The sequence below is a fragment of the Monodon monoceros genome, unplaced genomic scaffold (genome assembly GCF_005190385.1).
Source record: "Monodon monoceros isolate NGI ecotype Baffin Bay Population unplaced genomic scaffold, NGI_Narwhal_1 Super_Scaffold_22, whole genome shotgun sequence".
In the NCBI taxonomy this organism is placed as follows: Eukaryota; Metazoa; Chordata; class Mammalia; order Artiodactyla; family Monodontidae; genus Monodon; species Monodon monoceros.
The window spans coordinates 65,499,280-65,515,224 of NW_021703779.1; the positions used below are offsets into that span (position 1 = coordinate 65,499,280).

General features: G+C 39.0%; 1 protein-coding gene across 1 annotated transcript in view; it reads left to right on the forward strand.

Annotated features, from left to right (window-relative positions):
* The window catches only part of LOC114905600 (putative P2Y purinoceptor 10), a 193,776-nt gene extending 178,381 nt beyond the window's left edge, over positions 1-15,395 (forward strand). Inside the window, 3 exon segments of the mRNA XM_029239914.1 lie at positions 14,139-14,773; positions 14,776-15,192; positions 15,195-15,395. Coding sequence (XP_029095747.1) covers positions 14,188-14,773; positions 14,776-15,192; positions 15,195-15,298 — 1,107 coding nt within the window. The 5' untranslated portion in view covers positions 14,139-14,187 and the 3' untranslated portion in view covers positions 15,299-15,395.
* The last annotated feature ends 550 nt before the right edge of the window (positions 15,396-15,945 follow it).

Consider the following 15,945-nt stretch of genomic DNA (forward strand, 5'->3'; position numbering starts at 1 on the left):
GATTCTGAGATATGGCCAAGTTTGAGAACAACTGTGTTAAGGTGGGAATAATAAAATTCTGTCTGGGTTGATTTGTGACTAGGTAGAGGTAGTTGCTTTGAGCTAGGCCTTAAAGAATTAGTCAGAATTCTGTATACCATACTTCCTCAAGCTAAAAAGAATTTGATATATTTTAAAAACTAACAGATTTAATATTGTGATGTTATGGGAAAGAGCATTATCTTTGGAATTTCATATAGGATGACTTTGTGGAGAATGATTTGGCATTACACATTTAAAGCCTAGCAATTCCACTTTTAAGAATTTATTCAAAGGAAATAGTTGCTGAAATGTACAAAGATGAGGGTACAAGAATGTTTATCAGGCATTGTTTCTAATAGTAAAAAAATGGGAATCTACCTCAGTGTCCACTAAATAAATTATGACACATAAATCTGAAAGAATTCTAAGTATCCATTAAAATGGCTATTTAGATGTCTATTTATTGACAAGATATTACATTCATAATTATGATTGAATACAAACTCAAACTATGATTATAAAAGGATATATGTATATGAGTCAAATTTGGTAAAAATATCTATACATGTATCCATTTATAGATCAATAGGCACAGAAAAAATGTAAATGTTTATACACCAAAATGTTTGCAATGGAAATATTGGTGATAGATATGTATGTATTTTGGTTTGTTTTTGCCTATATCTATTTTCTAATGTGAAACTCTATTTTTTGTATGAAGAAATAATAAACATTTCAAAACAAACTAAGACTTTTAAGCAGACTTTTTACAGTCTTATCATTCAGGACTTGAAAATACTCATTCTGCTTTTAAAAAACACTACATTTGTCCTGGAATATTTGGAAAGAACCAATTTGTCTTGTTGTAACAGTTCACTGTCAAGGTTAGTGTTCTAAAATCTGGCATTGGTTTACTTCTGAAAGTATGTATTATTATTAATCACAAAAATATGGTTTTCCTCTTAAAAGTTCCTGGAAAAGTAAAAATTGTTCTGTAGAGGGAGGTAAGAGATCCTGGTTCAGCCTTTGTTGCTAATTTTCTTTTTGTGTTTGGAAAATTTAATCTCCCTGTCTGGGGCTTTGTTTTCTCATCTATAAAATGTGACAGGATCAGAAGATCCTAATGATCTTAAACAGCTCTAATATTCTAGGAATCTGCAATGACTTTAGAAGCCAAATTATATTCAGAGAGCTCTATGAGGAAGTATGATGACTAAAAAAAATAAAATAAAATAAATTCAAACTCTTTAAAATGCCCTTTAAAATATTCTTCTTCTGGTGTTGCACAGGATGTTATTGATACTTCTATCCTTTATTATGATTTTTCCATTAATGACATTTTTAAATAAATTATGTGTTAAAAATATCAAGATGTTTGAATGTTGGTATACTTATGACACCTGGTGGTCAAGTCAAACACCATAGCTAAATTCAGATTCCCCAGACACTCATTACCATCCTCTCAGTAGGACTTTTTTCCCCTGATTCATCCATTCATCATGCATTCAGTCATTCACTCAAAAAACACTTAGTGGATCTCTAATATGTACAAGATAATTACTAGACACTTTACTATGGAAGAAAGGAAGAAGTAAGAGAATGTATTTTTGATATGCATGTAGAAGATTGCAACCTATTCAGGGGAACAAAATGAACTGCATGGAAAGGTCAATAATAGAAGCATGCTAGTGTGTTAAGTGCACTAAAGAAAATTATCAGAACTAGGGATACTCTGAGGTTGTATTAGTGATCCATGGTAGCAAGAGGTCAGGAAAAGCTTTCTTGGAGAAAGTGAGCCTTGCCTTTCTTGGGACCTCATTGTTGTGGAGGATTACTGTGAAAGGAGAGTGTATATAAAGTATAGCACCTTGCCCAAAGTAGGCCTTCAGCAATTGGTAACTATTATTATAACAAAACCAAAGGTGATCAGGGAAGATTTCATGTATATTAACTGTTCCCTAAGTTTTATTTCAAGAAAAGTTCTGGTTCCAATTTATATGGTTTTTTTTTTATTTAGACAGTATAAAGAACAAAAGGTCAATTATTTTAGTTGGTTCAGTGGATAAACAAACAAACCACAAAAAAGATAGTGTTGACCCTATCTACAGTTTGTTAGACTAACTGGACAATTAAGCAAAACAGTCAACTCGTGGGAAAAAATGCATTTAAAGTAATTGTTTACTGGAATGAACTGCTTGATTGCAATGATCTCTCAGAAAACAGTCTGAGAAACACATGTAGTCAGCACAAAGGCATCAAATAGGTTGTTTTGGCACTGTAAGAGCTGTGTGTGGGTGGAATGATTTTTATATCTTGTAATTTAATTTTTATTGGAGTATAGTTGCTTTACAATGTTGTATTAGTTTCTACTGTACAGCAAACTGAATTGGCTATATGTATACATATATCCTCTCTGTTTTGGATTTCCTTCCCATTCAGGTCACCAAGAGCATTAAGTAGAGTTCCTTGTGCTATACAGTAGGTTCTCATTAGTTATGAATTTTATACATAGTATCAAGAGTGTATATGTGTCAATCACAAACTCCCAATTCCTCCCACCCACCTCCCTTTGCCCTGGGTATCCATACATTTGTTCTCCACATCTTTGTCTTTATTTCTGCTTTGCAAATGAGACCATTTATACCATTTTTCAATATTCCACATGTATGTGTTAACACACGATATTTGTTTTTCTCTTTTTGAATTACTTCACCCTGTATGACAGTCTCTAGGTCCATCCACGTCTCTACAAATAACCCAATTTCATTCCCTTTTATAGCTGAGTAATATTCCATTGTGTATATATACCATAACTTCTTTATCCATTCCTCCGCTGATGAACATTTAAGTAGCTTCCATGTCTTCACTACTGTAAATAATGCTGCAATGAACATTGTGGTGCATGTGTCTTTTTTTTTTTATTATTGCATGTCTTTTTGAATTATGGTTCTCCCTGGGTATATGCCCCGTAGTGGGAGTGCTAGGCCAAGTGGTAGTTCTATTTTTAGTTTTTTAAGGAACCTCCATACTGTTCTCAGTAGTGGCTATATCCCACCAACAGTGCAAGAGGGTTCCCTTTACTCCACACCCTCTCCAGCATTTATTGTTTGTAGATTTTTTGATGATGGCTATTCTGACTGCTGTGAGGTGATACCTCATTGTAGTTTTGATTTGCATTTCTCTAATAATTAGTGATGTTGAGCATCTTTTCATGTGCTTTTTGGCCATCTGTATGTGTGCTTTGGAGAAATGTCTGTTTAGGTCTTCCACCCATTGTTTGACTGGTTTGTCTGTTTCTTATGATATTGAGTTTCATGAGCTGTTTATATATTTTGGAAAGTAATCATTTGTTTCACTTGCTAATATTTTCTCCCATTCTGAGGGCTGTATTTTCATCTTGTTTATGGTTTCTTTGCTGTGCAAAGGCAATTAAGTTTCATTAGGTCTCATTTGTTTATTTTTGTATTTATTTTCATTACTCTAGGAACTGGGTCAAAAAAGATTTTGCTGTGATTTATGTCAGTGTTCTGCATATGATTTCCTCAAAGAGTTTTATAGTGTCTGGCCTTACATTTAGGTCTTTAATCCATTTTGAGTTTCCTTTTGTGAATACTGTTAGGGAGTACTTTAATTTCATTATTTTACAGGGAGCTGTCTAATTTTCCTAGCACCACTTATTGAAGAGGATGTCTTTTCTCCATTGTATGTTGTTGCCTCCTTTGTCATATTAGGTGACAATAGGTGTGTGTGTTTATCTCTGCGCTTTCCATCCTGTCCCATTGATCTATATTTCTATTTTTGGGCCAGTACCTTACTGTCTTGATTACTGTAGCTTTGCAATATAGTCTGAACTCAGGGAGCCGGATTCCTCCAGCTCCATTTTTCTTTCTCATGATTGCTTTGCCTATTCAGGGTCTTTTGCGTTTCCATACAAATGGTGAAATTTTTCATTGTAGTTCTGTGAAAAATGACATTGGTAGTTTGATAGGGATTGCATTGAATCTGTAGATTGCTTTGGGTAGTATAGTCATTTTCACAATGTAGATTCTTCCAATCCAAGAACATGGTATATCTCTCCAACTGTTTTTATCATCTTTAATTTCTTTCATCAGTGTCATAGTTTTCTGCATACAGGTCTTTTGCCTCCTTACGTACATTTATTCCTAGGTATTTTACTCTTTTTGTTGCAGTGGTAAATTGGAGTGTTTCCTTAATTTCTCTTTCAGGTTTTTCATCATTAGTGTATAGGAATGCAAGAGATATCTGTGCCTTAATTTTGTATCCTGTGACTTTACTAAATTCATTGATTAGCTCTAGTAGTTTTCTGATGGCATCTTTAGGATTTCTTATGTATAGTATCATGTGATCTGCAAACAGTTTTACTTCTTCTTTTCCAATCTGGATTCCTTTCATTTCTTTTTCTTCTCTGATTGCTATTACTAAGACTTCCAAAGCTATATTGAACAACAGTGATGAGAGTGGACACCCTTGTCTTGTTCCTGACCCTAGAGGAAATGCTTTCAGTTTTTCACCATCGAGAATAATGCTTGCTGTGGGTTTGTCATATATGGCCTTTATTATGTTGAGGCAGGTTCCATCTATGCCCATTTTCTGTATCTATTGAGATAATCATATGGTTTTTATTCCGCCATTTGTTAAAATGGTGTATCTCATTGATTGATTTGAGTATGTTGAAGAATCCTTGCATCCCTGGGATAAATCACACCCAATCATGGGGTATGATCCTTTTATTGTGTTGTTGGATCTGGTTCGGTAGTATTTTGTTGAGGATTTTGCATGTATGTTCATCAGTGATGTTGTCTGGTAATTTTATTTTTTTGTGATATCTTTGTCTGGTTTTGGTATCAGGGTGATGGCAGACTTGTAAAATGAGTCTGGACATATTCCTCATTCTGCAATTTTTTTGAAGCTTATGAGAAGGATAGGTGTTAGCTCTTCTCTAACTGTTTGATAGAATTATCCTGTGAAGCCATCTGGTCCTGGACTTTTGATTACTGGAAGATTTTTCATCACAGTTTCATTTTCAGTGCTTGTGCCTGGTCTCTTCATATTTTCTATTTCTGGTTCATTCTAGGAAGGTTGTACTTTTCTAAGAATTTGTCTGTTTCTTCCAGGCTATCTATTTTTTTTTTCTTGGTGTATATTTGCTTGTAGTAGTCTCTTTTGGTCCTTTGTATTTCTGCAGTGTCAGTTGTAACTTCTCCTTTTTCATTTCTAATTTTACTGATTTGAGTCCTCTCCCTTCTTTCCTTGATGAATCTGGCTAAATGTTTATCGAGTTTGTTTATCTTTTCAAAGGACAAAGTTTTAGTTTTATTGATCTTTCCTACTGTTTTCTCTGTTCTTATTTCATTTACTTCTGCTCTGATCTTTATGATTTCTTTCCTTCTACTAAACTTTTTTTGGTTGTTGTTTTTTTTCTCTAGTTGCTTTAAGTATAAAGTTAGGTTGTTTATTTGAGGTTTTCTTGTTTCTTGAGGTAGGAATATATTGCTATAAACTTCCCTCTTAGAACTGCTTTTGCTGCATCCCAGATGTTTTGTGTCATCATGTCTCCATTGTCATCTGTTTCTAGGTATTTTTTAAATTTCCTCTTTGATTTCTTCAGTGATATCTTCGTTATTAATAATATATTGTTTAGCATGCATGTGTTTGTATTTTTTACAGATCTTTTCCTGTAATTGATATCTAATCTCACAGCATTGTGGTCGGAAAAGATACTTGATACAATTTCAGTTTTCTTAAATTTACCAAGGCTTGATATGTGGCCCAAGATATGATCTATCCTGGAGAATGTTCCATGAGCACTTGAGAAAAATGTGTATTCTGTTGTTTTTGGTTGGAGTGTCCTATAAATATCAATTAAGTCCATCTTGTTTAATGTATCATTTAAAGCTTGTGTTTCCTTATTTATTTTCATTTTGGATGATCTGTCCATGGGTGAAAGTGGAGTGTTAAAGCCCCCTACTATGAATGTGTTACTGTCGATTTCCCCTTTTATGGCTTTTAGTATTTGCCTTATGTATTGAGGTGCTCCTATGTTGGGTGCATAAATATTTACAATTGTTATATCTTCTTCTTGGATCGATCCCTTGATCATTATGTAGTGTCCTTCTTTGTCTCTTCTAATAGTCCTTATTTTAAAGTCTATTTTGTCTGATATGAGAATTGCTACTCCAGCTTTCTTTTGGTTTCCATTTGCATGGAATATCTTTTACCATCCCCTTACTTTCAGTCTGTATGTGTCTCTAGGTCTGAAGTGGGTCTCTTGTAGACAGCATATGTAAGGGTCTTGTTTTTGTATCCATTCAGCCAATCTGTGTCTTTTGGTGGGAGCATTTAGTCCATTTACATTTAAGGTAATTATCGATATGTATGTTCCTATTCCCATTTACTAAATTGTTTTGGGTTCGTTATTATAGGTCTGTTCCTTCTCTTGTGTTTCTTGTCTAGAGAAGTTCCTTTAGCATTTGTTGTAAAGCTGGTTTGGTGGTGCTGAACTCTCTCAGCTTTTGCTTGTCTGTAAAGGTTTTAATTTCTCCATCAAATCTGAATGAGATCATTGCTGGGTAGAGTACTCTTGGTTGCAGGTTTTTCTCCTTCATCACTTTAAGTATATCATGCCACTCCCTTGTTGCTTGTATGGTTTCTGCTGAGAGATCAGCTGTTAACCTTATAGGGATTCCCTTGTGTGTTATTTGTTGTTTTTCCCTTGCTGCTTTTAATATACTTTCTTTGTATTTAATTTTTGACAGTTTGATTAATATGTGTCTTGGCATATTTCTCCTTGGATTTATCCTGTATGGGACTCTCTGTGCTTCCTGGACTTGATTAACTATTTCCTTTCCCATATTAGGGATGTTTTCAACTATAATCTCTTCAAATATTTTATCACTCCCTTTCTTTTTCTCTTCTTCTTCTGGAACTCCTATAATTTGAATACTGGTGCATTTAATGTTGTCCCAGAGGTCTCTGAGACTGTCCTCAGTTCTTTTCATTCTTTTTTCTTTATTCTGCTCTGCAGTAGTTATTTCCACTATTTTATCTTCCAGGTCACTTATCCGTTCTTCTGCCTCAGTTATTCTGCTATTGATCCCATCTAGAGGACTTTTAATTTCATTTATTGTGTTGTTCATCGTTGCTTGTTTCATCTTTATTTCTTCTAGGTCCTTGTTAACTGTTTCTTGCATTGTGTCCATTCTATTTCCAAGATTTCGGATCATCCTTACTATCATTATTCTGAATTCTTTTTCAGGTAGACTGCCTATTTCCTCTTCATTTGTTAGGTCTGGTGCATTTTTATCTTGCTCCTTTATCTGCTGTGTGTTTTTCTGTCTTCTCTTTTTGCTTATCTTACTGTGTTTGGGGTCTCCTTTTTTCAGGCTGCAGGTTCGTAGTTCCCGCTGTATTTGATGTCTGTCTCCAGTGGCTAAGGTTGGTTCAGTGGGTTGTGTAGGCTTCCTGGTGGAGGGGACTAGTGCCTGTGTTGTGGTGGATGAGGCTGGATCTTGTCTCTCTAGTGGGCAGGTTCATGTCTGGTGGTGTGTTTTGGGGTGTCTGTGGCCTTATTATGATTTTAGGCAGCCTCTCTGCTAATGGGTGGGTTTGTGTTCCTGTTTTGTTGTTGTTTGGCATAAGTTGTCCAGCATTGTAGCTTGCTGGTCGTTGAGTGAAGCTGGGTGCTGGTGTTAAGATGGAGGTCTCTGGGAGATTTTCGCCATTTGATATTATGTGGAGCTGGGAGGTCTCTTGTTGACCAGTGTCCTGAAGTTGCCTCTCCTACCTCAGAGGCAGAGCCCTGACTCTTGGCTGGAGCACCAAGAACCTTTCATCTCCACAGCTCAGAATAAAAGGGAGAAAAAGTAGAGAGAATTAGTAGAAGTATGAAGAAAGAAAGAAAGAAAGGAGGGAAGGATGGAAGGAAGGAGGGAAGAAAGAAAGAAAGAAAGAAAGAAAGAAAGAAAGAAGCAAAGAAGGAAAGAAGGAAAGAAGGAAAGAAAGGAGGGAGGGAGGGAGGAAGGAAGGAAGGAGGGAAAGAAGGAAAAAATACAGAAAGAAAGAAGATACAGTAAAATAAAATAAAGTATAATAAAGTTATTGAATTAAAAAATAATTATTTAGAAAAAGAAAAAAAAAGGGACAGATAGAACCTTAGGACAAATGTTGGAAGCAAAGCTATATAGACAAAATCTTACACAGAAGCATACACATACACCCTCACAAAAAGAGGTAAAGGGGAAAAAATCATAAATCTTGCTCTCAGAGACCACCTCCTCAATTAAGGATGATTCGTTGTCTAAAGAAGGGAAGGAAGGAAGGAAAGAAAGAAAGAAAGAATGAATGAAGGTAAAGTATAATAAAGTTATTAAATTAATTATTAAGAAAAAAATTTAAAAAAAAAACCATGGACGGATAGAACCCTAGGACGAATGGTGGAAGCAAAACTATACAGACAAGATCTCACACAGAAGCATACACATACACATTCACAAAAAGAGGAAAAGGGGAAAAAATCATAGATCTTGCTCTCGAAGCCCACCTCCTCAATTTGGGATGACTCGTTGTCTATTCATGTATTCCACAGATGCAGGGTACATCAAGTTGATTGTGGAGCTTTAATCTGCTGCTTCTGAGTCTGCTGGGAGAGATTTCCCTTTCTCTTCTTTGTTCTCACAGCTCACAGGGGCTCAGCTTTGGATTTGGCCCTGCCTCTGCGTGTAGGTCGCTGGAGGGCGTCTGTTTTTTGCTCAGAGAGGACGGGGTTAAAGGAGCCGCTGATTCGGGGGCTCTGGCGCACTCAGGCCGGGGGGGGGGAGGGGCACTGTGTGCGGGGGTGGGCCTGCGGCGTCAGAGGCCGGCGTGACGTTGCAGCAGCCTGAGGCCCGCCCTGCGTTCTCCCGGGGAAGTTGTCCCTTGATCCCGGGAACCTGGCAGTGGTGGGCTGCATAGGCTCCGTGGAAGAGGGGTGTGGATAGTGACCTGTGCTCGCACACAGGGCCCTTGGTGGTGGCAGCAGCAGCCTTAGTGTCTCCCGCCCGTCCCTGGGGTCCGCGCTTTTAGCCGCGGCTCGTGCCCATCTCTGGGTTCCGCGCTTTTAGCCGCGGCTCGCGCCCGTCTCTGGAGTTCCTTTAAGCAGTGCTCTTAAACCCCTCTCCTCGCGCACCAGGAAACAAAGAGGGAAGAAAAAGTCTCTTGCCTCTTTGGCAGGTGCAGACTTTTCCCCGGACTCCCTCCCAGCTAGCCGTGGTTCACTAACCCCTTCAGGCTATGTTCAAGCCACCAACCCCAGCCCTCTCCCTGCGCTCCGACTGAAACCGAAACCCGAGCCTCAGCTCGCAGCCCCACCCACCCCGGCGGGTGAGTAGACAAGCCTCTCGGGCTGGTGAGTGCCGGTCGGCACCGATCCTCTGTGCGGGAATCTCCCCGCTTTGCCCTCCGCACCCCTGTTGCTGTGCACTCCTCCGCGACTTCGAAGCTCTCCGCACTGCCTCCCGCAGTCTCCGCCCGCGAAGGGACTTCCTAGTGTGTGGAAACTTTTCCTCCTTCACAGCTCCCTCCCACTGGTGCAGGTGCCGTCCCTGTTCTTTTGTCTCTGTTTTTTCTTTTTTTCTTTTGCCCTACCCAGGTACGTGGGGGAGTTTCTTGCCTTTTGGGAGGTCTGAGGTCTTCTGCCAGCCTTCAGTAGATGTTCTGTAGGAGTTGTTCCATGTGTAGATGTATTTCTGGTGTATCTGTAGGGAGGAAGGTGATCTCCGCGTCTTACTCTTCTGCCATCTTCAAGGTCCCCTCCTTTGCTGCTTTTAATATGTTTTCTTTGTATTTAGTTTTTGATCGTTTGATTAATATGTGTCTTGTCATGTTTCTCCTTGGCTTTATCCTGTATGGGACTCTCTGTGCTTCCTGGACTTGAATAATTATTTCCTTTCCCATATTAGGGACGTTTTCAACTATATTCTCCTCACATATTTTCTCAGTCCCTTTCTTTTTCTCTTCTTCTTCTGGGGCCCCTATAATTCGAATGTTGGTGTGTTTACTGTTGTCCCAGAAGTCTCTGAGACTGTCCTCCATTCTTTTCATTCTTTTTTCTTTATTCTTCTCTACAGTAGTTATTTCCACTATTTTATGTTCCAGGTCACTTATCCATTATTCTGCCTCAGTTATTTTGCTACTGATTCCTTCTAGAGAATTTTAAATTTCATTTATTGTGTTGTTTTTCATCGTTTGTTTACTTTTTTGTTCTTCTAGGTCCTGGTTAAACGTTTCTTGTGTTTTCTCTGTTCTATTTTCAAGATTTTGCATCATCTTTACTATCATTACTCTGAATTCTTTTTCAGGTAGACTTCCTATTTCCTCTTCATTTGTTTGGTATGGTGGGTATTTACCTTGCTCCTTCATCGGCTGTGTGTTTATCTGTCTTCTCATTTTGCTTAACTTCCTGTGTTTGGTGTCTCTACTTCACCGGCTGCAGGTTCCTAGTTCCCATTGTTTCTTGTGTTTGCCTTCAGTGGCTAAGGTTGGTTTAGTGGATTGTGTAGGTTTCCTGGTGGAGGGGACTTGTGCCTGTGCTCTGGTGGATTAGGCTGGGTCTTGAATTTTTGGTGGGCAGAACCACAACGGGGGTGTGTTTTGGTGTATCTGTGAACTTTTTATGATTTTAGGCAGCCTGTCTGCTACTGGGTGGGCTTGTGTTCCTGTGTTGCTAGTTGTTTGGTATGAGCTGTTCAACACTGTAGCTTGCTGGTTGTTGAGTAGAGTTAAGTCTTAACTCTGAGATGGAAATCTGTCAGAGAGCTTTTGCCCTTTCATATTACATGGGGCTGGGAAGTCTCTGGTGGTCCAATATCCTGAACTCAAATCTCCCACCCCAGAGGCTCAGGCCTGACACCCGGTCAGAGCACCCAGACACTGTCAGCCACACAGCTCTGAGCAAAATGGAGAAAAAAGAAAGAAAGAAAGAAAAATAAATAAAATAAAATAGTTATTGAAATAAAAATATTATTAAAAATAAAATAATTAAGAAGTAGTAAAAATAAAAAAAGAAGAAAGAAAGCAAGAGGGAAATCAAACCAATAAACAAATCCACCAGTGATAACAAGCACTACAAACTGTACTAAAAAAGAAAACAAAAAACACTGACAGAACTGTAGGACAAATGGGAAAAGCAAAGATGTATGAACAAAATCACACAAAGGAGCATACACATACACACTCACAAAAAAAGAAAAAGGAAAAAAATATATATATATATAAAGAGAGAGCAACCAAATCAATAAACAAATCCACCAATGATAATAAGCTCTAAATACTAAACTAAGATAAACATAAAACAAGAAAGAAATTAAATTGTGCAAGCAAACCCCAATTCTATAGTTGCTCTCAAAGTCCACCACCTCAGTTTTGTAATGATTCATTGTCTATTCAGGTTTTCCTCAGATTCAGGGTACATCAAGTTGATTGTGGAGATTTAATCTACTCCTCCTCAGGCTGAAAGTTGAAATTTCCCTTTTTCTTCTTTGTTTGCACATCTTCTGGGGTTCAGCTTTGGATTTGGCCCTGCCTCATGTCAGTCACCTGAAGGCGTCTGTTCTCTACCCAGACAGGATGGGGTTCAAGTAGCAGCAGATGAGGGGGCTCTGGCTCACTTAGGCCTTTGGGAGGGACGGGTACAGTAGTTATAATTGGAATGTGGGGTGAGCATGTGGCAGCAGAGACCAGCACGACTTCGCAGCAGACTAAGGCATGCCATGTGTTCTCCCGGGAAAGTTGTCCCTGGATCATGGGACCCTGGCTATGGCAGGCTGCACAGGCTCCTGGGGGGGAGGTGTGTGTGTGTGGATAGTGACCTGTGCTTGCACACAGGCTTCTTGGTGGCTGCAGCAGCAACCTTAGTGTTTCATCCCCGTCTCTGGTGTCCGTGCTGATAACCGTGGGTTGCGCCTATCTCTGGAGCTCAGTTAGGTCGTGCTTTGAACCCTGTCTCCACACTCAGCCCAAAATATGTTCTCTTGCCTCTTAGGCAGTTCCAGAGTTTTTCCCGGACTTCCTCCTGGCTAGCTGTGGTGCACTAGCCTCCTTCAGGCTGTGTTCATGCAGCCAACCTCAGTCTTCTCCCTGGGACATGACCTCCGAAGCCTGAGCGTCAGCTCCCATCTACCCACCACCCTGTCAGGTGAGCAGACAAGCCTCTCAGGCTCGTGAGTGCTTGTCAACACTGATTCTTTGTGCAGGAATCTCTCTGCTTTGCCCTCTGCACCCCTGTTGCTGCCCTCTCCTCCATGGCTCCAAAGCTTCCCCCCAGCCCATCCCCCATCCCTGCCAGTGAAGGGGCTTCTTAGTGTGTGGAAACTGTTTTTCCTTCACAGCTCCCTCCCAGAGGTGCAGTTCCTGTCCCTATTCTTTTGGTCTCCATTTTCTCCTTTTTTCTTTTGCCCTACGCATGTATGTGGGGAGTTTCTTGCCTTTTGGGAAGTCTGAGGTCTTCTGCCAACATTCAGTAGGTGTTCTGTAAGAGTTGTTCCACATGTAGATGTATTTCTGATGTATCTGTGGGGAGGAAGATGATCTTCACATCTTACTTCTCTGCCATCTGAAGGTCCTTTCTCTGCAGATGTATTCGTGAGGAGTGACAAATTCCGTGTCCTCATCTTCTGCCATCTTGACTCCTCCCCTTCTGATTTTTACATTTTAATTGGTTGTGTTTAGGGTTGAGTAGGCACTGTTTTAGACTCTATATTGCTTTCAATAGTTATGCTAAGTCTGTCGTATTTTCCTTTTAATTCTATAATTGTGAAGCAGTCTAAATGTTTTTGCAAGTGATGACAATTATAAGAGAGTATTAAAATCCCATTTATGCTTTTGTTCTGCAATCAAATGCATAAGTTATATTTCCTAATATATCAAACATTTGGGTTCTTTAACTCTCCTTTCCATGGGTAAAATAAGCTGTGTTGTAGTGACTTTTGGCTGAAAGCAAAATGTCCTGATCCAAAAGAAAGCCAAGGAAAAGAATGATGCCATACTAGGAATGAACGTATAACCTGGATAAGGGAAGATATGAGAGATGACAGAATTCCTATCTTTAGATATTTGAAGAGTGTCATGTGTAAGAGGGAGTAGACTTTATTTTATTTGGCTCTAGTAGGCTGAACTAGGTTAAAATATCAGGGATGTGGATTTTTGTCTCCCTAGAAGGGAGGACTTCTAACAATTATGATTGTTAAAAATATAACCATCCACATTAATAACTTTTTCACTGAACTTGCCCTGAGAGCTAGAGCTGAAGTAGAGGCAGCCCCTTTTGCTGCATCTACCACCAGATACCCTCTAGTCTGTCACATATTCTGGTAGTTGCTTTCAATGGTTGCAAGGATAGTCTCAATAAATATGAATGTCTGAAGCTACTGTAATTCTGTTAATAAATACAGATCTTTAAAGTTACTGAAGCTTCTGAAAGTTCCGTGCTATATAAGCAGAACTAATTGTGCCCTCAGCCAAATTCTGAAGGAGACAAAGTTTATCTGAGTTGTAATATCTTTTCCAAGCCCCTATCTTTCAAGGCCTAGTGACCTGCCAGCCCTTCCCCAGACCTTTATCCCATGTTTCATTCCTAAATGTTCATCGACTAACCTCAGCAGTCATCTAATCCCTGATAAGGTTGTCTTTCAAAATAAATTGAGTTTTATCTCTCTCAGCATTGAGGATAGGAAAAGCTGGATCTCAAACTTTGAAAATACAGATAGAGATAATTGTAAAACTGAATGTAAAACAAGAATTTTGAAATGTATGTTTGGCGGCTATTTGCCAGGAAGACTTACTTTTTGGTTATCTCTGCAAGTTTGATTACTTCCTCTGACTACTAAGGGAACAACCTGACTGAAGTTATTGCCAAAACACTGATCTTTTTGGTTCTGAAAATATCTTCAACAGTACTGTTATCCAGTTGTAGATTGGCAAGATATTTTCACCTTACATAGAAAAGACCTTTTGAGTTTATGAAAGTTCACACTTGAATACCTCTTTGGTAGAATACAAATACATTTGTATACCCAAACGTGGACTGATATGCCCTTGACCCTATTTTTCTCTATTTTCTGCAGAAATTATCATTCTGATCCTTTCCCTAAGGAAGGAACACAAATTCTCAAGATGGGAAATAACAGCGCAAACAGTACAAGAGCAAAGTGCACTGATCTTCAAATGTCATTTCAGTACTCTCTATATGCAACCACCTATATCCTCATATTTATCCCTGGTCTCCTGGTTAACAGTGCAGCCTTGTGGGTTTTGTGCTGCTTCATCAGCAAGAAAAATAAATCCATCATTTTCATGATCAACCTCTCTGTGGCTGACCTTGCTCATGTGCTGTCCTTACCCCTCCGGATTTACTATTACATCAGCCACCACTGGCCTTTCCAGAGGGCCCTTTGCCTGCTGTGCTTCTACCTAAAGTATCTCAACATGTATGCCAGCATTTGTTTCCTGACATGCATCAGCCTTCAGAGGTGCTTCTTTCTCCTCAAGCCTTTCAGAGCCAGAGACTGGAAGCGTAGGTATGTTGTGGGCATCAGTGCTGCCATCTGGGTCATCAGGGGGACTGCCTGTTTGCCACTTCTAATTCTGAGAAATGCTGGATTAGCCTACAATACTGAATCCTGCTTTTCCAATTTAGGGCTTCAACATATTAGCATGGTGTCTACTATTGGCATGGTAACTGTAGCTGAACTTGGAGGGTTTTCTTACCTGTTGTAATTATTACTTATTGCACATGGAGAACAAGAAAGATTTTACAGGAATTCCAAGATCCCCCTCAGAATACCAAAGAGAGAAAAAAGGCTTTGTGGATGGTCCTGTTGTGTGCAGTGGTATTCATTGTTTGTTTCACACCCTACCACCTCAACTTCCCTTTCTTTATGATGGTGAAGCAACGAATCTTTTCAAACTGCTCCTTTATTAAGAGCACTCTATTTTTCCACATAATTTCCCTGTGTCTTGCAAATTTAAATTGCTGTTTTGATCCAGTTGTATATTATTTTGTGACCTCAGAACTTTGTGATGGATTTTCAGAACATGGTAGTTTGGTTCTTCAGTCATGTGTGAAATGCAAGGATGGTGCTTTGGAAATTCAACATAGGAAGGAGGATCTTCAAACTCTCTCTTGAATTTATGGATGATTCCAAAACAATGTAATCAAATAATTACCGAAAATAATCTATATGCTCTATCAGTTTATCTATGTCACCTTGAAGATCTTTCTTAAAAATAATGGTACCCTTAAGTGCCTTAATGAAACATGGCTCCCTTCCCTTAATCCTCAATATGATTTTTCTGGAAAAAAAAATTAAAGCCTATATTTTCTGTCCAAATGGAAATATTGTTCTATGGAGTATATGAGAAAATAACTTTATTTACACAAAAGGATGAACAACAGAATGAATTGCATCCCTGTTCCTCAGCAATAGGTCCAAAATTTTCACCTTCCCCTGCTAGAAACAAAATGCAAATTGAAAATACATGAACATAGATGAATTGTCTACACATTTAAAAATGTACAGGAGAACAGTACTATCCTTGCTTTATCAAGAAGTTATACACAGGTGGAGTGGCCAAGATGGCAGAGTAGGAAGACCCTGATCTCAACTCCTTCCACAGGCACACCAAAATTACAAATACTTACAGAGCAACTATTGATGAGAACAACCTGAACACTAGCAGAAAAGATATTTTACAACTAAAGATGTAAAGAAGGAACCACAACAAGATGGGTAGGAGAAATGGAGACACAGTATAGTCAAGAGCCATACCCCTGGATAGGTGACCCACAAACAGGAGAATAATTACAATTGCAGAGGTTCTCCACAAGGAAGGAAGTGTCTGAGCCCCACATTGAGCTCCCCAGCCCAGAGA